The 21,743-nt window shown below is 48.7% G+C and overlaps 1 protein-coding gene across 6 annotated transcripts in view; it reads left to right on the top strand.

Annotated features, from left to right (window-relative positions):
• Positions 1-21,743, top strand: part of LLGL1 (LLGL scribble cell polarity complex component 1) — an 82,373-nt gene that overhangs the window by 48,879 nt on the left and 11,751 nt on the right. For 3 of the 6 annotated variants that reach the window (XM_081839590.1, XM_081839595.1, XM_081839594.1), the window contains exons 4-17: positions 592-722; positions 4,841-4,999; positions 5,373-5,535; positions 6,079-6,214; positions 7,473-7,527; positions 7,744-7,898; positions 9,116-9,333; positions 10,463-10,533; positions 14,282-14,435; positions 15,751-15,855; positions 17,330-17,622; positions 18,617-18,770; positions 19,954-20,107; positions 20,958-21,241. In XM_081839590.1, coding sequence (XP_081695716.1) covers positions 592-722; positions 4,841-4,999; positions 5,373-5,535; positions 6,079-6,214; positions 7,473-7,527; positions 7,744-7,898; positions 9,116-9,333; positions 10,463-10,533; positions 14,282-14,435; positions 15,751-15,855; positions 17,330-17,622; positions 18,617-18,770; positions 19,954-20,107; positions 20,958-21,241 — 2,232 coding nt within the window. The remainder of the gene's footprint in view (positions 1-591; positions 723-4,840; positions 5,000-5,372; positions 5,536-6,078; positions 6,215-7,472; positions 7,528-7,743; positions 7,899-9,115; positions 9,334-10,462; positions 10,534-14,281; positions 14,436-15,750; positions 15,856-17,329; positions 17,623-18,616; positions 18,771-19,953; positions 20,108-20,957; positions 21,242-21,743) is intronic. The other 3 variants (XM_081839593.1, XM_081839592.1, XM_081839591.1) reach the window with 3 other exon arrangements.

Genomic DNA, 21,743 nt, shown 5'->3' with positions numbered 1-21,743 from the left:
TAAAAGAACCGCATCTTTTGGTTCCACCTTGATGCTGCCCGCAGGTTGATACCCCCTGCCTGTCAGTATTAGGCAGCTGCCTGCATTGTATTGTTTTTGACCCCATTGGGAACTTTTCTGGGGGGTGGGGGTGCAAAGTCAAAACACTGAAACGGCAGAGCAGGTCAGTTTCTCAAAGACAATCGAGAATAATAGTGCCTGTCTTGTATCTCAGGTTCTACAAATGCTAGGAACTTAATTGGAGTGCCATTAAAGAGGGGAAAGGCAGCAAAAAGCCCTGAAGAGAATTTGTGGTGCCCAGCTTAAGATGGCTTTAAAAGAAGATTAGACAAATCTGTGTCTAATGGCTGTCAGCGGCTACTAGCCATAATGGGTGTGCTCTACCAACACGGTCAGAGTCAGCGGTGCTTCCTAACACCAGTTGCAGGAATTTGCCCTTGTGCTCAGATCCTGCTTGTAGACTTGCCACAGACATCTGGTTAGCCGCTGGGGAAAGAGGGTGCTAGCATATAAATGGGCCATTGGGCTGAGCTAGCCAGCTTGTCTTCTGTTCTTAACTACACACTTAGATGGTTTTCCTTTCTTTTCCAGGGCCGGCTGCTGTCTCTCCTTGATGACAACACCCTCCACCTTTGGGAGATTTACCAGAAAGATGGCTACTCTCACTTGGAGGAGACCCATAGCTATGTCCTCCCAGGACGTCCAGGGTTCGACACCGCTAAGTACTCATTGGTTGCTTGCCTCCTTTTTCCTCCTTTTTGGGGCGCTGTGGGTTCTTGGGAGATGATCCCCTGTGAAGATGCAGGGACCGCTTTAGCGATCTCATAGATTACTCAGCATCTAGAGGATCCCTCCTTTCCTTCTTAGCCACCACCTGCCTTTCTGCTTCATAAGCTGTCTCCCAGTGCCGGCTCTCCTGTTAGACAAAGCGAGGCAGCTCCTAAGCTCCCCAAGATCGTTCGCCTCTGTTGAGAGTAGGTCTACACGATACCTGTTTTTCAACACTGCGATATATCAGTAGCTAAACATCGCAATATACATTCGTACCTTGGTTTTCAAACAGCTTAGTTCTCGAACGTTTTGGCTCCCGAACGCTGCAAACCTAGAAGTGAGTGTTCCAGTTTGCGAACTATTTTTGGAAGCTGAACGTCTGACAGGCCTGCTCTTTGGTTTCCGAACATTTTGGAAGTCGAATGGACTTCCGGAACGGATTCCATTCAACTTCTGTGGTACGACTGTACTGATATCTAAGGGTGGAGCTATGTAGAGATTTTGGCTGGCTTTCCTCCCATCGTGATTTTTGCATAGCACACACAATCACATTATGATTCGTGATGTATTGCCAGGTCAAAAATGAAACTGTTATCACGATATGAAACTGTTATCACGATATGGATTTTAATTGTTTTTGGACGATATATCGCCCAGCCCTAGTTGAGAGTATATGCTACATGGTCACCCCCCAGCCTCCAAACTATCTGTGGGTGCAGTGGGGACGGCTGTCCCATCAACAGCGGCCAAGTGAGAGTATTCTTCCAGTCCAATTGGACTCTGTACATGGAATATAGATGACACATCATTGTGTCCTTTGCTTTGGCTGGTGGCAGAACCAGCTCAGCCCAGTATGCCCGAAGTAGCGTCTCCACCTGCATCATTCAGCCCAGACACTGAGGTCCAGCTCATAGGGCCTTCTGGTGGTTCCCTTGCTGTGAGAAGCAAGGTTACAGGGAACCAGGCAGAGGGCCTTCTCGGTGGTGGCACCGACCCATCAGACGTCAAGGAAATAAACAACTACAGTCGTACCTCTACTTACGTATCCCTCTAGATACGGAATCTTTGGGATATGGCCACAGCCATCCCGGAAGTGTATACTTTCGGGTTTCGCCACACACGAATGCGCAGAAGCGCTCAATTGCGCCACATGTGTGCGCAGAAGCGCACTTCTATTTACATAATTTTCAGGGTGCGAACGAACCCCCAGAACAAATTAAGTTCATATCTGGAGGGTCCACTCTTTTAGAAGACATCTGAAGGCAACTCTGTTTAGGGAAGTTTTTAATGTTTAATGTTTTATTGTGTTTTTAATATTCTGTTGGGAGCCGCCCAGATGGGCGGGTTATAAATTAATCATTATAATTATTATTCTCTTATTATGCTCTTGCCATGGCAAAATTAGAGGGCAGAGATGAGAACAGGCAAATCGAAATAATAATAGTAGTAGTAGTAGCGAAATTCTACCCCGCTACTCTGGGCAGCTTACCGTATGTATTAAAACATAGCGAAACATCAAACATTAAAAACTTCCAGAAACAGGGCTGCCTTCAGATGTCTTCTAAAAGTGGCATAGCTCTTTATCTCTTTGACATCTGAAGGGAGGGTGTTCCACATGGAGGGTGCCACTACCGAGATGGAAGCAGGACAGTTGAGCTTTTGCGCAGAGGTAAATTTCAGATGCTGTGGTCTAAACCACTGAGCCTAGGGCTTGCTGATCAGAAGGTCGGCGGTTCGAATCCCCACGACGGGGTGAGCTCCCATTGCTCGGTCCCTGCTCCTGCCACCCTAGCAGTTCGAAAGCATGTCAAGGTGCAAGTAGATAAATAGGTACCGCTCTGGCGGGAAGGTAAACGGCGTTTCCCTGCGCTGCTCTGGTTTGCCAGAAGCAGCTTAGTCATGCTGGCCACATGACCCGGAAGCTGTATGCTGGCTCCCTCGGCCAATAAAGCGAGATGAGCGCCGCAACCCCAGAGTTGTCTGCAACTAGACCTAATGGTCAGGGGTCCCTTTACCTTTACCTTAAATTTCAGACAGAGCTGCCATCAAGGACACCTACGGTGGTAGAATGTCTGCCTTGTTCAATCCCGGGTTCAATCCCCAGCCTCCCCTTATACCTTGGAGAGCTGCTGCCAGCTAGTGCAGGCAGTCTAAGGCCTCTTCCTCTGTTCCTGTGTCCAAAACCCAATGCTCTGGGAACAAGCAAGGGTTTGTCAAGCACATTCCAGCGTCTGCTCTCACTCTGCATGTGCGAGGGAGCCGCAAAAAGGACTAGCCGCTTACCACGTGCGGTGACTTTGCACCCTTCTCTGGCGCCTGCTTCCCTCTCCTGGTTTTGTCTCCCAGCATCTGTAAGCTTGCATCTCTCGCAAGCAGGTGTCCGCTGCTCTGTGGTCTCTGCTTTTTGGGTCCGAGGCTTTGAGCTGGTGGCATGGCTTTAAAAGAGCATCACGGGAAAGGGAAGAAGAGCAGCTTTCTCTCGGGCTCGGGCTCCTCTGCTTGGGCGTGCGGCCTGTCAATCTTCTTTAAACGGCTGCCTGGTGGCGGTGGGTGGACAGCATATGCTACTGGTGCGCAGACTTTCTCCTTGAAATGCATTGGCTCTTTTGGGGGTGTTAACTATTGAGATGGGTTTTCCATTTGTGGGTGCGTGCAGTCTAGGACGGTGGTTTTCCAACCGTGTTTCTGCCATCAGAAATGCGAAACTAGCTTCCCAAGCCATCAGAATCTCAGGTGATTGGAGGGCACAGGGGGTCTTCGTGCTTGGCTTTGACCAGGCATAGGCAAACTCGGCCCTCCAGAGGTTTTGTGACTACAAGTCCCATCATCCCTAGCTAACAGGACCAGTGGTCAGAGATGATGGGAATTGTAGTCCCAAAACATAGTTTGCCTATTCCTGGCTTTGACCATTGCAGTGGAAAGACCCCAAGGACTCAGGTGTAGTGCCCCACACAAAAGGAGCGGGTACTTTTTATTTTTATTTGCAAAAATGTCTGTGCTGTGAACATCAACAATAAAGCTGCATTTGCAAAACTAATACAGTGATCTCCCGGGCACTACGCATAAACGTGAAATCATCTATACAGTCGTTCCTTGGTTTTCGAACAGCTTAGTTCTCGAACGTTTTGGCTTCCGAATGCCGCAAACTCGGAAGTGACTGTTCTGGTTTGCAAACTATTTTTGGAAGCCGAACGTCCGACACGGCTTCCAATTGGCTGCAGGAAGCTCCTGCAGCCAATCAGAAGCCGCTCTTTGGTTTCCAAACGTTTTGGAAATTGAGAAGACTTCTGGAACGGATTTCGTTTGACTTCCGAGGTATGACTGTAGTGGACAACACCATCTAAAGAGCCACACTCCACCAAAAGTCAATAAAAATCTGCCAAAGTCCACTGCAGTCACTCTCTCCAAACCTCTTTTTCTCAAACTCCCAACTTTCCACAGGCTTCAAAGGTCGGCGTAAAGGCTCATGGCTTTGCAGTTGAAAGGCTGCTGGGATTGCTATCCATTTTCCTTCTCTTTTGGGGCCATTTTTACAGCTGCCCCCCTTTTAGGGGCCATTTTTGCTCTTCTCATGCCTTTGCGCTGCTTAAATAGATTTATTTAATTATTTCCTGTCACCGCACAGGAGACAAATGCACGTGAGTGGGGAGACCCCTATATAAGCTTCAACACAAATCAGTAGAAGGGTCTCAGGATAGCTGGATTCCTCCTTAGGGAAAGCCTGGGTGAGCAGATGAGTCTTCTGCAGGTGCCTAAATGTCAGCACTAAGTGCCTGCCTGTTCTTTCTGGGAACACATTTGAAAGGGCTGGTGCCACCACCCTTAAGGCCCTGGTCTTTGTGGGCGCAAGACAAATCTTGGGGGCAAGCAGCCATACTGAGAGCACCTCTCCCTAGGATTGAAATGACAGGGCAGGGGTGTGACGACGCAAGGCATTCCCGGAGGTAACTTTGGAACTCGCTTCCTTGGCAAATGCCCACGGCGAGAGGGTGTTCCAGAACACCTTGGAAAACCATTGGCCTGGCGATTGAGCAAGGCTGGCCCCTGATCGCTCTCTTCTTCCTGACAGCTCCCCTCCCAGCATCACCCGGGTGACGGTCATCTTGCTGCGGTCAAGCTGTGACATGGCCTACCTTGGCACGGAAGGGGGTGGCATCTACTTCCTGGAACTTCCCGGCTTGACGCTGCAGGAGGGCAGGACTCTGTACCAAGACGAAGTCCTGCAGAGGTGAGCTCGCCCCGGCAATGCATCCGAAAGGGTGGGGAGTGCAGTTCTCAGAGTGGAAAGGAAACAGGGGTCTTTCCTAATGACTCTTAGCACCTTTAACAAACTACAGCTCCCAGAATTCCTTGGGGGGAGCCATGACTGCTTGAAGTGGCATCATACTGCTTCAAATGTATGGTATGGATGCAGCCTAAGTCGAAGTATGAGACTTCTTACCACATTAGTGTAATGTACCGTGTTCATATGGTGTGGGGTTTTTTTTAAGCAATAAAAATATTTGAAAAGAAGTGTTTGGGTTTGAGGACCCAAAGGGTCCCTTCCATGCCTGAAATTCTATTGTTCTGTTGTTCTCCATCCCTGCCTTGTTATCCTGCAGCGTCCCCGAAGACTACAGATGTGGGAAGGCGCTTGGTCCGGTGGAATCTCTGCAGGAACACCCCAAAGATCCTGCCAAGATCCTGATTGGCTACAGCAGAGGCTTGATGGTTCTTTGGGACGGAAGCACGAGGGAAGCTGAGCACCTCTTTCTGGGCAACCAGGTAACTCTTTTTATTTCGTTTTTTGGGATTTTTAAAATATCCCGTCTTTCTCTCTCTAAGAAGCTCATGGTGGCATCCGTGCTTCTCCCCAATCTCATTTAATCCCCACCACGACCCTGTGAGATGGGCTAGAAGCAGTGGCTGGCCCCCAAGGCCATGCCCAGTGAACTTCATGGCTGAGTGGGACATTTGAACCCGGGTCTCCCAGGTCCCTGGCTAATTAACATTCTATGTCCTTTTAAATGGAGGTGGGGGAGGGGTTACTGTTTTGTTCTTGCACTTATTGCGTATTTTCCATTCTTGTTTTGTATTTTTACGCTGGCTGTTCTTCATCTGAAGATCTCAGGGTGGCATGCAGATTAAATAAATAAAATATACGAATAATAAAATGCCGAAGACCCGCCCCCCCTGCTCTAACATGTTCTCTCCCCCACTGCACTGACCGTTCTGTTGTCCAGAGGCCTTTTTGCCCTTCCCTCTGTGTGTGTGTGTGTGTGTCCCAAATGCGTCAGGCCTCACGTTTTGGGTTTCCGTCTTTTGCAGCAGCTGGAGAGCCTCGGATGGGAGCGGAGCGGCCAGACGGTTGTGAGTTCTCACAGCGATGGAGGCTACGCCGTGTGGCCGGTGACGGGCGGCTCCCCAAAGACCCTGCAGCCGGCCACCTCCACTATCCCTTACGGTGAGGCTAATGGCTATAGGGCCTCAAACTGCGCTTGGTCCAGGCTCTACATCCAGGGAACTTCAGTGTAAAAAAGGGGGAAACCCTCCTTGATGCACATGTCAAAATCACTAACTGTGGTGGAAAAGTGGTGAAAGACTGTGCCTCGTGCAATTTGATGTTGATGTTTTGCTTTGTTGGGAGCCGCCCAGAGTGGCTGGGGCAACCCAGTCTGATGGGCGGCGAGATATAAGTTTGTTGTTGTTGTTGTTAGTATTTCCATTTATCTACCACCTTTTATTAAAAGATCTCAGGGTGTACAACATTAGAAACTGGCAGCAGAGGCTGGTCTATTAGGGTAATTGGAAGCAAGCCTGAGAGTCATGTAGTCCAACCCCCTGCAATGCAGGAATCTCAACACGCCGTCCCCCATCCAGTTTGAAACCATACCAGAACCTGCTTAGCTTTGCAAAGGTGCTAGCGGTTTTATTGCTGCCAGACTGGGTGGTGGTCTTGGCTGTTCGCTTCCTCTTCCTTAGTCTCAGAATTGCCATTATAGAATTCAACAAGGGAGGAGGATCAGAGCCAGAAATCAGAACATGTTGGCTCTGCATCCTGGGGCAATGAATACCCCAAGTTCCTCCTAGTCCTTTTGCTTGTCCTAAGCCTTACTAGTGTCCTCATATAGGGCCCACATTCTGGTACAGGGGTGCCTCGGAAGACGAAAAGAATCCGTTCCGCAATTCTCTTCGTATAGCGTTTTTTTCGTCTTGCGAAGCAAGCCCATTGACAGCTTAGCGGATTAGCGCTATTAGCGGTTTAGCGGCTATTAGCGATCAGCTGTTAAGCGGCTTATCAGCGGATCAGCTGATAAGCGGCTTAGGGCTTAGGAAAAGGGGGAAAAAGGGGGGGGAACCCGCAGGAACTCGCAAGACGTTTTCGCAAGCCCATAGGGAAATTCGTTTTGCGAAGCGCCTCCAAAACGGAAAACCCTTTCGTCTAGTGGGTTTTCCGTCTTGCGAGGCGTTCGTCTTGCGGGGCACCACTGTATTGTTTGTGAGGAAGGAGGGGGGAAAACACAACCCTTGGTATTTTCATTGTTGTTATTGTTGCTGCTGCTGCTGAGTGTGGCTAGTCCAAAGGGGCTTTGTGAGCTTCATTGGCCTCAAAAAGTGGTTGCATTTGGGGGGTTGTGAAGAAATGTGAGCCAGGTCTTTTTCTTCTGCTTGCGTCTTACAAAACCAGAACGTCACTCGAAAATCTTCCTCTCCCGTTCTAGGTCCGTTCCCGTGCAAAGCTATCAACAAGATTGTCTGGCAGACGTGCGACTCAGGGTAGGTCTCATGTCTGGATTAAGAGTAGATTTTACTCCTTGCCTGTGCCCCTCCCGTGCCCTTGGATTTTGCAACCTGTGCGATATTAACGTCCTCCTGGCTTCTTTTCGCCTACGGAGCTTTTCTTTTGTGATGGGTTGACGTGGGGGAGCTCAGAGGACGTTGAAGTTGCGTGGCCTTGTTGCCTGACTGCTGTTTCTAACTCCCGTCCTGTAGGAGCCCCTACGTCATCTTCAGTGGGGGGATGCCCAGGGCCAGTTACGGAGACAGGCACTGCGTCACCATCCTGCAAGGACAGACCTTGGTCACCCTTGATTTCACGTCGCGTGTCATCGACTTCTTCACCGTGTGCAACACAGAGGTAGAGGAGGGTAAATACCTTTTGATATTTTCAAACATCTCTCTATTCCGCGAGGATATGTTTAGACAACAGCAGCCAATCTGATTTGTTGCATGTATATATCTCGACTTCCCTACAAAGAGCTCAAAGGTGACCTACATGCTTCTCCTCTGCTTCACCCTTGTTTTTATCCTCACCACAACAACCCTGCATGGTAGGCTGGCCCGAGAGACAGTGCCTGGTCCTTGGCCACCCAGTGTGCTTCATGACCCAATGGGGATTTGAACCCTGGTCTCCCCAGCATCCTAGTCTAGTGCTAATTTGCAAATCTTCAGCGTGACCACGTTTGAAGTACGGTGTGCCATTCTGGTTGCCCCATCTCAAAAAACGGGTATTGGTGCTTTTAGAGAAAAGATGAGAAACCACCAGAGAAGTTCATAAAATGATGCAGTGGTACCTCGCTTCAGGTTACATACGCTTCAGGTTACAGACTCCGCTAACCCAGAAGTAGTGCTTCAGGTTAAGAACTTTGCTTCAGGATAAGAACAGAAATTGTGCTCTGGCGGTGCAGCGGCAGCTGTAGACCCCATTAGCTAAAGTGGTGCTTCAGGTTAAGAACAGTTTCAGGTTAAGAACGGATCTCCGGAACGAATTAAGTACTTAACCCGAGGTACCACTGTACGTGTCCCAGAAAAAGTGGGCAGAGAAAAAAGTGTTCCCCCTTTTTCTTACAACACTAGAATTTGGGGACCCCCCCATGAAGCTGAACGTTGGCAGATTCAGGAAACGTGAAAGAAAGGACTCCTTCACTCAGCATGTGGTTAAACTGCGGAACTCTCTCCCACTGGAGGCAGCTGCCAACTTGGATAGAAATAGGACTAGACAAATTCATGGCTTATTAGCCAGGATGGCTCTGCTCTGTCTTCACTGTCAGAGGCAGCAATGCTGGAAAGCACAGGAGGAGACAGAAAGCTCTTGTGCTCCCGTTCTGCTTGCAGGGTTTCCCATTGATCCACTGTGAGAACAGGATGCTGGACTAGACAGGCCATTGGCTGGATCCAGCAGGCTCTTCTTAGGTTCTTAACCACTGCACCACACAGACAAGAACTCCATCGTTCTCTCCCTCTCTGTTTTCTCCATCTCTGCCTCTGTTCCTAAGTGGTCCTCTCTCCTTTCCTCCTCGGTCCTCCCCAAAGTCGATCTGTCCTGGCGCATCTTAACAGGTGCTTTCCTCTCTCTCCCTTCCAGAGTTCGACAACCCAACCGCCTTGGTGGTCCTGGTGGAGGAGGAGCTGGTTGTCATTGACCTGCAGACGCCCGGCTGGCCCACCATTCCTGCCCCGTACCTGGCCCCGCTCCACTCCTCAGCCATCACCTGCTCCTACCACATCTCCAACATCCCCCTGAAGCTGTGGGAGAGGATCATCAGCGCAGGAGAAGACCAGAGCCCTCGCCTCTCCTTTGTGGTGAGTTGGCACAGGGACGTCCCTGTTTAGGGAAGCTTTTAATGTTTAACAGACTACTGTATTTTAATACTTTGTTGGAAGCCTCTCGGAGTGGCTGGGGAAACCCTGCGAGATGGGCGGGGTATAAATAATAAAATATGATTATGATTATCATTATGATTATCATTAAAGCAGCCTCACCCCTTTGACCCTCTTGCATCATGGCCAGAGGGGAGTCTCGCTTCCTTTGATGACCCCCTCCCCCAAAAGAAACATGGAGCTGTGCCTAAAGGTAAAGGGACCCCTGACCATTAGGTCCAGTCATGACCGACTCTGGGGTTGCGGTGCTCATTTCGCTTTATTGGCTGAGGGAGCCGGCGTGCAGCTTCCGGGTCATGTGGCCAGCATGACTAAGCCACTTCTGGTGAACCAGAACAGCGCACAGAAACGCCGTTTACCTTCCCCTTGGACCTAATGGTCAGGGGTCCCTTTACCTTAACCTTACTACTACTACTATTTTATTTTTTAAATAATATTTATTCAGAGTTTAAGAGTTACAAAAAGAAAAAAGAAAGTAATACAAAATACAAAAAAAGAATACAACAACAACAAAGAAAGAAAAAGTAAAAAGTAAAAATACATTCACTTAAAAAAGAAAAAGAAAACCAGATTAAACCTTTACATAACTTTCTTCCTTTACTTATTTCCTTGACCTCCTCACACCTCCCAATTTTGTATTCTAGTTCAAATCGTTTTTTCAGCAAATCCTTCCAACCTTATTTTCATTTAAATAGTTTAATTTAATATATTTATAGTTAACGTCCTTACTTTCATCAATTTCTTCAACTCATTTTTACTTAATCCTTTATATCATTTCTACCAAAACCACCTAATTTTCTTTTTCCAACATCTTTCTAACAGTCCTTAATATTACAATATTTTTGAAGATATACTTTAATTTTTTTCCAATCTTCTTCCACCAACTCTTCTCCTTGGTCCTGGATTCTGCCAGTCATCTCAGCCAATTCCATATTACTATTACTACTACTACTACTACTAATAATAGTAACAACAACAACAATACAAGGGCCTTTGCACTCTTTGGCCACAGTTCTCTTTACCCATGTTTGTCTCCATCTCTCTCTCTTAGCAGAACTGGCCCATCAACGGAGGAAGGAGCCTCGCACAGGAACCCACCCAACGGGGGCTTCTCTTGACCGGGTGAGTTGTGTTTTGGTTTCTCCCCAGGCTGTCCTCCTCCCGTGTAATGTTGCTTGTGCCGAGTGCAAATTTTTTTGCATTAGAAGGCAGCTGAGGCAGGATGTTGGGGAGCATCCTTCTTCCAAGTTGGGGGACCGTCAGGTGGTGTTCAGCTGCCGTCAGCACCTGCCAGTGTGGTACTGGCTACAGCTGTGGTCCAGCAGTTTCTGGAGGGCGCCAGCTCTGCGAGATTGGGGAAGGGCCACAACTCAGTCGCTAAACATCTGCCTTTCCTGCAGGAAGTCCCAGGTTCCGTTCCCAATAGCTTCTATTGTTAGAGCTGGGAGCGACTCCATGTGAAATCTTGGAGAGGTGCCGCCAGTCAGTGTGTAGACCAGGGCTTTCCAAATTTGGATCTCCACCTGCTTTTGGACTACAATCCCCATCATCCCTGGCCGCTGGTCCTGCTAGCTAGGGATGATGGGAGTTGTAGTCCAACAACAGCTGGAGACCCGAGTTTGAGAAACACTGTCCTACAGCTTTGGGGGCTCCCAGGCCTCATCTGCACTGCGCATTTAAATAGAGGGAATGTTAGATCATACTCTTTTTTTAATATATAATAAGCAATTCATTTTCATTGCAGTTTATCTGCTTTCGGACCAATTTAAACAGCTTGAGATTTCTTACATTGCTCAGGTCCCCTCTGCACTTTGCGTCTTCATTTTATTTGGGGTTTTTTTCCGATTACACATCACTATTAATAATAATAGTAAGAAAACACCTACCAGTTTATAACAGTGATGCACAAAATCATACAGCAAAACCCATGTAAAAATACTATAGTTGGAAATCAGCTAACCGTAAGGGACAGATGCATTCTTAACCAACGGAACAGAAGAGCTTTCAGCAGTTTTAAGAAGTTGGAATGCAAGGTGCACCTTGTGTATAAAGCAGGCATAGGCAAACTCGGCCCTCCAGATGTTCTGGGACTACAATTCCCATCATCCCTGACCACTGGTCCAGTTAGCTAGGGAACATGGGAGTTGTAGTCCCAAAACATCTGGAGGGCCGAGTTTGCCTATGCCTGCCATATAGCATCGTCCGGTTTCTGGAAGCGCAAATTTGGAACAGGAAGAGTCCCCCCCCCCCGGATGTAGTGAGAATCCCGCCCCCCCTTCACTTCTTTTGCTTTGGCTGCCTGGCAAGAATGCATCAGTTGTCCTTGCTGAGGGCTTCCCCTCTCATTCTCCTCGCCTTCCTTCCCTCTTGGCAACTCCTGAGCTGCTTGGTGTCAAGTGTTACGTGGTCCAGTCTTCACTTTCCCCCTTGGGGAGCGCAGCCAAGGTTTCGCGAGCCAGAGGCAGCAGATGTTCAGGCCCAAGCGGAGGCTTCAAAGGCAGGGAAGTCGGAGCAAGCCGGCCAGATCCTGGCTCGCAGCCAGCCTGTGGTGGTCTCTCTGGGCCCTTTCAGTTCTCGCATGAGCTGAGAGTTGGGGTCTTTTGGCCACCACACACAAGCCATTATTCTCTCTGCCTTCCCACCTGTGAAATGGGGATAATTGGTGCGCCCTACCTTGCAGGCATGCTTAGAGAGGCCATAATAAACAAAGTGCTTCTTACAACTGAAATGTGCAATGAGTCACTTGTTATGGGTTCTTTTTTCCTGGTTGAGATAGCAGAGTGAGGGGGAGAAGACCAGGGAAATCTTATCCAAAGGGGTGGTTTCTCCTCCCTGTATTTTCTTTCTCCCTCCCAACCACCGCATTTCCCCTTGTCATGTGGAAGGGACTGTTATAAAGCCCTCCGAGTCGCTGTTGCCAAAACCAATTGCAACATGATCTCGTTTTCTTAGCTCACTCTCTTTTTCTCTCGCCCGCCAAGGGCAATCTGGTAATATTTGGCATCTGCGCCTCCCGAATTCCTCCAGCGTGCGGAAATAATAAAAAACTGGACTTTTCAGGTTTTGCTTTCGAGGGGCAAAGGAAGAAGCCGGGGAAGGATCAGATGATTAGAAAAGTGTGTTTGCAAAAGGATTGCGTCTCCTCTCTGTGCAGGACAGAGTTTGGTTTCATAGTAGGGGGGTGAGTTAGCAGAGCTGAATATATTAGCTGTAATACTGTCAAGGACAGAGTTGTGAACATATCGGCACCCCCAGATTCTTGCAGCCGGAATATTTTGTGGGGAAATCACTTTTCTTCTGCTACTGAGGTCATTTGTGCACCAATCTGCAGGGCATGTGGGGTGGGTGTGTTGTTGATGCTGAATCACATCAGCTGTCATCCTTGACCACCGTTAATGCTGGCTGGACCTGATGGGAATTGTAGTGCGACAGTACTTGTTGAGCCAAAGGTTAGCCACAACTGGCCTAGGCGTCAGATGAGAGTCTGTAGTCTGTCCCTGCGCAGGAGGAGAAGAGTGTGCACTTTATCCCTTGCCATTTGTAAAATAATAATAATAATAATAATGATGATGATGATGATGATGATGATGATGATGCTTGTGGCAACAGGTTCTGCTAGGTTGTGCTACAATAAGCATGCACACCAGGTGTGGGGGAACCTCTGGCCCTGCAAGCGTTACTGAGCTTCCACTCACAGCATTCCACTCACAGCAAGCATGGCCAGGGATGATGGGAGTTGTAGTTCAGCAGCGCCTGGAGGCCGAAAGGTTCCACGCAGCTGAAACAACTTGCAAGAACTAGTTACAGGTAGGTAGCCGTGTTGGTCTGCCATAGTCGAAACAAAATAAAAAAAATCCTTCCAGTAGCACCTTAGAGACCAACTAAGTTTGTTACTGGTATGAGCTTTCGTGTGCATGCACACTTCTTCAGATACGAAGTGTGCATATCTGAAGATACGAAGTGTGCATGCACATGAAAGCTCATACCAGTAACAAACTTAGTTGGTCTTTAAGGTGCTACTGGAAGGAATTTTTTTGAGTTGCAAGTATTCTGCCTTGTAGGATATCTTTGGGAGAAGCAAAGGCTAAGGCAGTGGTGTCCAAACTTTTTTCAAAGCAGGCCAGATATGATGAAGTGAAGGACTGTGAGGGCTGACCAAAGTTGTTGAGCTTTTTTTAGGATTGAAGTTGTTGAGGTTTGATGGGGCTGGATTGAGATTGAACTGACCTGCAGGCCGGATTGGGCCCCTAAAATGGACTTTGGACATGCCTGGGCTAAGGAGTCGACCTTACACAAATCCAGAGTCCCTGAGGCGGTTGGATGGCACCTTGTACGCCTCCTTCCACAACTCTGGCAGCCAAGTTGGTGCCAAACATATTGCTCTGCTTTCTTTTGGACAACATCAGCAAGGCTGGGGAGAGGAGGCTTGACATCTGGGCTGCCCAGGACCTCCTTACACACTGCCCAAGCTTGCACCCTGGGGAGGTCACTTGGGTGCTACTAACACAGCAGTTTGCCTTCTCCCTCGGAGACGCACTCCATTGCCTCTTGAGACAGGTGCCGACAAATTCCTTCTCGGAACTCAAAGCTAAGAGAGTCCCAGGTCAGAACATGAGAAGCTGTGGGAGCAGGCCCATCTAGTTCAGCTTCCTGTTCACACAAGTGCCTCAGCTCCAGGGATTCACCAGCTGCAAGAGGGCTCTTGTGGGGTCTCAGGTCTTGCTTGTGGGTTTCCCAAAACGGGCATCTGGTTGGCCACTGCTAGAACAGGAGGCTGGCCTGGCCTGGCCTGACCAGCAAGACTCTTCTCACAATCTTACGGATATTTTTCACAACCAGCCTTTGCCAAAAACAACCTTCCTCTCCGCAGGCATGAAGACGGCACCGTCCGGTTCTGGGACGCTTCGGGAGTCTCCCTCAAGCCGCTGTACAAGCTGGGCACGGCCAACATTTTCCAGACGGATTGTGAGCACAACGACAGCCTGAACCAGTCTTGCGAAGAGGACTGGCCGCCCTTCCGTAAGGTAACAACCCCCTCCCTCCAAATGCCTTTGGGTGGGGGGCTCTTTGTTCATTAGGTCAGAGTGACTCCTCTTGCCTCACAGTAGCTCTGTGTCTCTTGCGCTGTGCGGTTCAACAGGTAGAGATAGAGATCTTCCCATTGCCTTTCACCTGCATCCTTCAGCCCAGACACTGAGGTTCAGCGCCGAGGGCCTTCTGGCAGTCCCCTCACTGCGAGAAGTGAGGTTACCGGGAACCAGGCAGAGGGCCTTCTCGGTGGTGGCACCTGCCCTGTGGAACGCCCTCCCATCAGATGTCAAGGAGATAAATAATTATACGAGCTTTGGAAGACATCTGAAGGCAGCCCTGTTTAGGGAGGTTTTTAATGTTTGATGTTCTATCGTGTTTTTAATATTCTGTTGGGAGCCACCCAGAGGGACTGGGGCAACCCGGTCCAATGGGCAGGGCACAAACAATAACAACAACAACATTAACAAAACAAACAAACAAACAACAATTGTTACTGTTACCTTGCTTGAGGGAGAAATCTTTTTTTTTATGCCTGCAGTCCAATAGCAGGTTACCAGTAAGTCGCTCTTCCCAGGGAGTTCTGGGAATTGTAGCTCTTTCAGAGGAATGGGGTGTGTGTGTCTCTGCTCCCTTAACAAACTACAGCTCCCAGGGTTCTTTGGGGGAACTGACGGCTCTTGCAAGTGGTAGGGTACGGCTTTGAATGCACAGTGCTGATGGAGCCTCAGAGTAGAGAAGCAGCTAGCTCTGTGTTGATTTCTGCTACGTCGGTACTCGTTATCTTGTCTCACTCGTTTCTAAACGAATTCAGCAATGCATCCTTTAAAATCTTCTCTTTTCTAAAAAAGAATTGGCTAATGCTTGTCGAATTCTGCCCCCAAGTGGAGGAAGGGAGTCATTGCAGCTTTAGAGCTGGATGGAAACTTTCATAGTCTGCACCTCATCTACATAAAAGTATATGTTGCATTAAAAAAAAAAAATGCAGAACAAACATTTTGCATGCTTGCTCATCGAGTGCAAGGCATCTTTCCCACCCCAGGCCCTTTTCGACCCATGGACTGTGGGGAGAGGGGGCGGTGTTTTCAGTATCAACCAGTTTGGGAAACTTTGTTCACGCGGTCTGATGAAACACTGCAGAAAGAGGCCCGTTGTGAGCTTCTCCTCTACTCCCAACCATATGAACACACGCTCCAATATATACAGCACTTGACTGCTTTCTTCTTACAGAGGGAATTGTGTGGCTCTGATCTTCATATCCTTTGCTTCTCTCTCTCCCTCGAAATGAATGAATGGATATTTGTCTTCCAGGTTGGCTGCTTCGACCCTTACAGCGATGACCCCAGGCTGGGGATTCAGAAGATTGCTCTGTGCAAATACACAGCTAAGATGGTGGTGGCTGGCACAGCAGGGCAGGTAACTGGGAAAGGCATAATTTTTCTGAACCCCATGATGCAATCCCTCCTAACCTGCCCACACTTGCCTGGCCCGGAAGCTCCAGCTGGTGCTGAAGGCAGCGGCCGGGCAAATGATGAGGGCAGGCGGCCAACAGCATGTCAGACCTCTGCTTTAGCAACTGCACTGCCATGCCGGGTTCCAGGTTATTGTGCTTGGTTCTCATACTTAATCCGTTCCGAAAGTCCATTCCAAAACTAAAGCGTTCCAAAACCAAGGCGCGCTTTCCCATAGAAAGTAATGCAAAATGGATTAATCCGTTCCAGACTTTTAAAAACAACCCGTAAAACAGCAATTTAACATGAATTTTACTATCTAACAAGACCATTGATCCATAAAGTGAAAGCAATAATCAATGTACTGCAGCCACACAGTCAGTCAATCAGTAGCTGAACTGGGTTCCACACAGTCACAAAAACAAAACAAAAAGAGATGCAAAAACAAAAACACAAAATAAATAGGAAAAACAGACAGGACTTCAGCGTAACACTCAAAACGGAGCATGTTCGGCTTCTGCAAAGGATTTGCAAACTGAAACACTTCTGGGCTTGCAGTGTTTGGGTTCCAAGTTGTTTGAGCACCAAGGCGTTTGAGAACCAAAGTACCACTGTTTACACAAAGCCCTGAATTACATGGGTCCAGGATACTTTAAGGGCTGCCTGAGCAGAGGATGGGTGGCCATCCGCCAGGGATCTTTGCCAGCGATTCCTGCATCGCAGGTGGTTGGGCTGCATGAGGTTTTCTGGGGGATACATTCCAGTTCTACAATTCTGCTTCTCCGGGAGACCTTGACGTGGCAATAGGGTGGCAGAGTTGGAGAGCTAAGTTAAGATTGTGCAGATGTCATGGAGTGATTGGACTCAGAGGAATGTTGGGAGGCACCAGCAGGGAAACCACCGAGGGAAGAGGCTATGGGCCCTGGGACTTGGCAGTGGGACAACAATGAGAGGTCAAAGGAGAAGAGGGAGAAGATTTGGGAGTTGGAGGTGTCAGAAACTGAAGAGCTAACAGGGCTTAGTGAGCAGGGTGGTGGGAACTTAAGAGATGCGGGTTGTGCTGTGGTCTAAACCACTGAGACTCTTGGACTTGTTGATCAGAAGGTCGGTGGTTCGAATCCCTCAACGGAGTGAGCTCCCATTGCTCTGTCTCAGCTCCTGCCGACCTATCAGTTTGAAAGCATGCCAGTGCTAGTAGATAAATAGGTACCGCTGCCGCAGGAAGGTAAACCGCGTTTCTGTGCGCTCTGGTTTCTGCCATGGTGTTAGCATGTTTGCTAATAAAGCATTAGCCCCATCTTTGGACTGTGTGATTGGTGACTATGCGGTGACTGCTCCTGTGACATAGGCTCACGTTGCGCACCCTCCCCCAGTGTGAAACTGAGAATCAGCTTCCTCTTGTCCCTGATCCCCGTCTTTCTGCCCCTCCTCCGTGGCAGGTGCTGGTGATGGAGCTCGCAGACGAAAAGTCGGAGCACCTGATCAATGTGGCCGTGGTCGACCTCCTCCAGGACCGCGAGGGCTTCACGTGGAAGGGCCACGACCGCCTCGCCCCCAAGAACGGCTCCCTCGCCTTCGCCCCGGGCTTCCAGCCCTGCATCCTCGTCCAGTGCATGCCCCCAGCGGCCGTGACGGCCGTCACGCTGCACTCCGAGTGGAACCTGGTGGCTTTTGGGACCAGCCACGGCTTCGGGGTGTACGATTACTACCGGAGGAACTCTGTGCTGGCCAGGTAGGGGGCGCGGGGGGAGGGTCAGGACGAGTTTTAAGGTGAAAGCACCTTCATTTGAATCCTCAAGCAATTTGTATCCGGGCTCAATTCAGAGTGCTGGTTTTGACCCTATAAATCAGGGGCAGTCAACCTTTTTATACCTACCGCCCACTAATGCATCAGATTTTTTTTATTTAAATGGGATTTTTAAAATAAAATGCTTTTGGAGGAAAAATCTTTCTAAAGATAGTTTTCTATTTAAGTTACGTTATAGTCCAAAGGCTATTCATCGGGAAATAAGGATTTGTTTTAAGTTTGGCATGTGTGCTGAAACTCAGTCTAAGTTTTTTTTTAAAAAACCGTTTAACCACATCAGTTAACAAACATGGATACATATGCTATAATGTTACTGTTTTAGTTAAATAAATTTCAGTTGTTTCAATTGTTATTGAGGAAATGATTATTTTTCTCCTTCCAATAAAGTACAGCAGAAAAGTTGTCCTAATATTAACAGTTAACTTATTAAACCTCACAATAATGTCATAATTATCCATCTATGTATTTCTAATAGTATAACCAAATCAGAAATTTGGGATGTACAGTGGTACCTCGGGTTACATACACTTCAGGTTACAGACTCTGCTAACCCAGAAATATTACCTCAGGTTAAGAAATTTGCTTCAGGATAAGAACAGATATCGCGCAGGCGCAACGGGGAGCCCCACTAGCTAAAGTGGTGCTTCAGGTTAAGAACAGTTTCAGTTTAAGAACAGACCCCAAGAATGAATTAAGTTCTTAACCCGAGGTACCACTGTAACTGTAAAAACTACTCTGAAAATTTATTATTCCAAAAATGAAACCTTCATCTGCTTGTAAATATTAAAATTATACCAGCAAGAACGAGTCTTTCTGTAAAAAAATGTTTTAAGTGAAGTCTTACTGACTAGTGATTTAAATTGTGATTTAAATCAATTTGATTTAAATCAAATCCACCCTTCTGCTGTCTCTCAAACAGGTGCACGCTGCACCCCAACGACTCCCTCGCCATGGAGGGGCCTCTTTCTCGGGTGAAGTCCCTGAAGAAGTCTCTCCGGCAGTCCTTCCGCAGGATCCGAAAGAGCAGGGTGTCCGGGAAGAAGAGGGTCAACACCAGCAGCCCCTCGAGCAAGGTGAGTGAACCGGGGCGCGTGCCCAGTTAGGAAAGCTGCGGGTTCGAGTTCTGGGTTAAACCCTAACAAAGGTTTGGAAGGAAGGGAGAGAGAGGTTGAGGTTTTGGGACTGATGTGTAGTCGTGGCAGCAGCAAGCAAAGGGAGCCTTTTGGTTTCCCCGTTTCTGGGGGAGAGATGCTTCTTGGAAGGGGCTGAACCTCAAAAGGCCCTGATTGGAGAAAGGGGAAATGGCTCCATCTCCCAGTGAAAAGGAGCCTGGCAAAGGTGAAAAATGGAGTGGAGAATATATAATAATAATTTATTATTTATACCCTGCCCATCTGGCTGGGTTTTCCAAGCCACTCTGGGCGGCTTCCAACAAAGTATTAAAATACAGTAAAAAGCTTCCCTAAAGAGGGCTGCCTTCAGATGTCTTCTAAAAGTCAGATAGTAGTTTATCTCCTTGACATCTGCTGGGAGGGTGTTCCACAGGGCGGATGCCACCACCGAGAAGGCCCTCTGCCTGGTTCCCTGTAACTTGGCTTCTCGCAGTGAGGGAACCGCCAGAAGGCCCTTGGCGCTGGACCTCAGTGTCCCGGCAGAACGATGGGGGTGGAGACGCTCCTTCAGATATATTTTAAAGCCCATTTAGGGCTTTAAAGGTCAGCACCAACACTTTGAATTGTGCTTGGAAACGTACTGGGAACTGCTGCCAGTCAAGGTAGGCAGCATTGGGCTAGATCAGGGGGAACCCTTTGGATGTTGCTGGACTCTGACTGACTCCCAGTGGCCCCCAGCCAACAAGGCCAGTGGTCAAGGGTGAGTCAGAATCCAGCAGTCTCAAGAGAACAGAATAAAAAGATAAATGGAAGATAAAAATGGGCCAAACTGGGAAGTCCTGGAGATAGTTGAGGATGGATGGGGAATGTGATATTGTAGAGCAGGGTGGCCCGGAAATGTTTTTGAAGCTTCACTCTAACTTTCTCATCTCTGGCAAAATTAATTTGATTGGAATTAATTTTATAATGAAATGATTTTAGAATGTTTTATCGTTTTACTCTTGTTAGCCGCTCTGAGCCCGGCTTCGGCTAGGGAGGGTGGGATATAAATAAATAAAAATATTATTATTATTATTATTATTATTATTATTATTATTATTATTATTGACACAAATCTGCCTCACCCCCCTCTTGCCCCCGTCAGGTGCAGGAGGCAAATGCCCAGCTGGCTGAGCAGCCCGGCCCCCACGAGGTGGAGATGACCCCCGTCCAGCGGCGGATTGAACCCCGCTCGGCCGACGACTCGTTGTCGGGAGTCGTGCGCTGCCTCTACTTCGCTGATACCTTCCTCCGAGACGGTAAGGAGGAGGAAGAGGTTCAACGCAGGTGGAAAGGGACCGGAGTCTGGGATGGTTGGGTCTCTACTGCCCAATAGTCCCAGACACCCATGTCTGGTGGCAAGGGATGGTGGGAGTTGTAGTTTGACAGCGCCTGAAGGGCATCTAGTTGGGAAAGGCTGGCAGCATCAGTCCTGGAATTGGTCACTTGCCACATTTAAAAGGCAGTTTATTCCGCTCTCACTGCATTTTGCTAACTCTTAGTTCTATATTTGAGCTTTCATGCGATCCGAAAGCCACTTCTGGAACTTATAGTGAAGTAAAGCCCAACTTTGGTGCTCGTTTTCGTGTTACTTGCTTCCAGAAAAAACACAACCATTTGCAAATACAGTGGTACCTTGAGTTAAGAACTTAATTCATTCCGGAGGTCCGTTCTTAACCTGAAACTGTTCTTAACCTGAGGCACCACTTTAGCTAATGGGGCCTCCTGCTGCCGCCGCACGATTTCTGTTCTTATCCTGAAGCAAAGTTCTTAACCTGAGGTCTGGGTTAGCAGAGTCTGTAACCTGAAGCGTCTGTAACCTGAAGCATTTGTAACCCGACCACTGTAATATGGAAATGAGCGCTAGACTTGTACTATGTTCCACTATAGCTCCACTATTATTATTGATAATAATAATTACATTTCTATACTGCCCTTCACCCAAAGATCACAGAGTGGTTTGCAAAATAAAAACTCAAAAATAAGGTTCTTGGCCCTTAGAATCATAGCACTGAGAGGGACCTGGGAGGTCATCCATCCCAGCCCTCGGCTCAGTGCAGGATGCCTTCTCTCACTACCTGTCTTCCCCCTCCCCTCTCCCCCCCACAGCTGCGCATCATGGGCCCACCATGTGGGCCGGCACAAACTCTGGCTCGGTGTTTGCCTATGCCCTGGAGGTCCCTTCGCAGGAGAAGTTTTCCGAGCGCTCGGTGGAGGCGGTCTTGGGCAAGGAGATCCAGCTCATGCACAGAGCGCCAGTGGTGTCGATTGCCGTCTTAGACGGCCGGGGGAACCCTCTGCCGGAACCGTACGAGGTCTCGCGGGACCTGGCCAAAGCCCCCGACATGCAGGGCAGCCATTCAGTGCTCATCGCCTCAGAAGAGCAGTTCAAGGTAATCCCGAGGGAGGGGCAGAATCTCTAGCCGTGTGAGAAAGTTATTTGGGTATCTAGTGCCCTTGGGGGCCGCTGGCACCTCAATCTTACGAGGGCTGAGTCGGGGAGGTTCACAAAAAGTGTCCTCAGCAGTCCTTTTTTTGAGTGGGGTGGGGTGCTGAGTTATGAACAAGGCCAAAGGTGACCGCTCATTCAGAGTGAAGGCAAAGCATTTCCCTCTCTCTCAATTGACTGCCTGCCAGCTGCTTCTGTCTCCACCTCCTCTGTGTCAGTGTTGCCCTCGTAGAGCATGGCAGCAAAGAGAATAAGGACAAAACTGGAATCGGTTGGCTCTGCCTGTCGCTGGTTCTCTGGCGCCACCTACTGTTGGGCTCCCCGCCTTCTGCCCTACCAGTAGCAATAGGCACCAGGCTGATTCTAACAAAACCTGGGTGGGTGCCATTGTCCTGCAAGTTTGGCAAGGGGGCTGCTATTTTGCTTTGAGCTTCTGGGAACGTGAG

Source organism: Podarcis erhardii, assembly GCF_964252035.2.
Source record: "Podarcis erhardii genome assembly, chromosome: 14".
NCBI lineage: Eukaryota > Metazoa > Chordata > Lepidosauria > Squamata > Lacertidae > Podarcis > Podarcis erhardii.
Note: the sequence above shows the minus strand (reverse complement) of the source record. Positions and strands in the feature narration are given on the sequence as shown.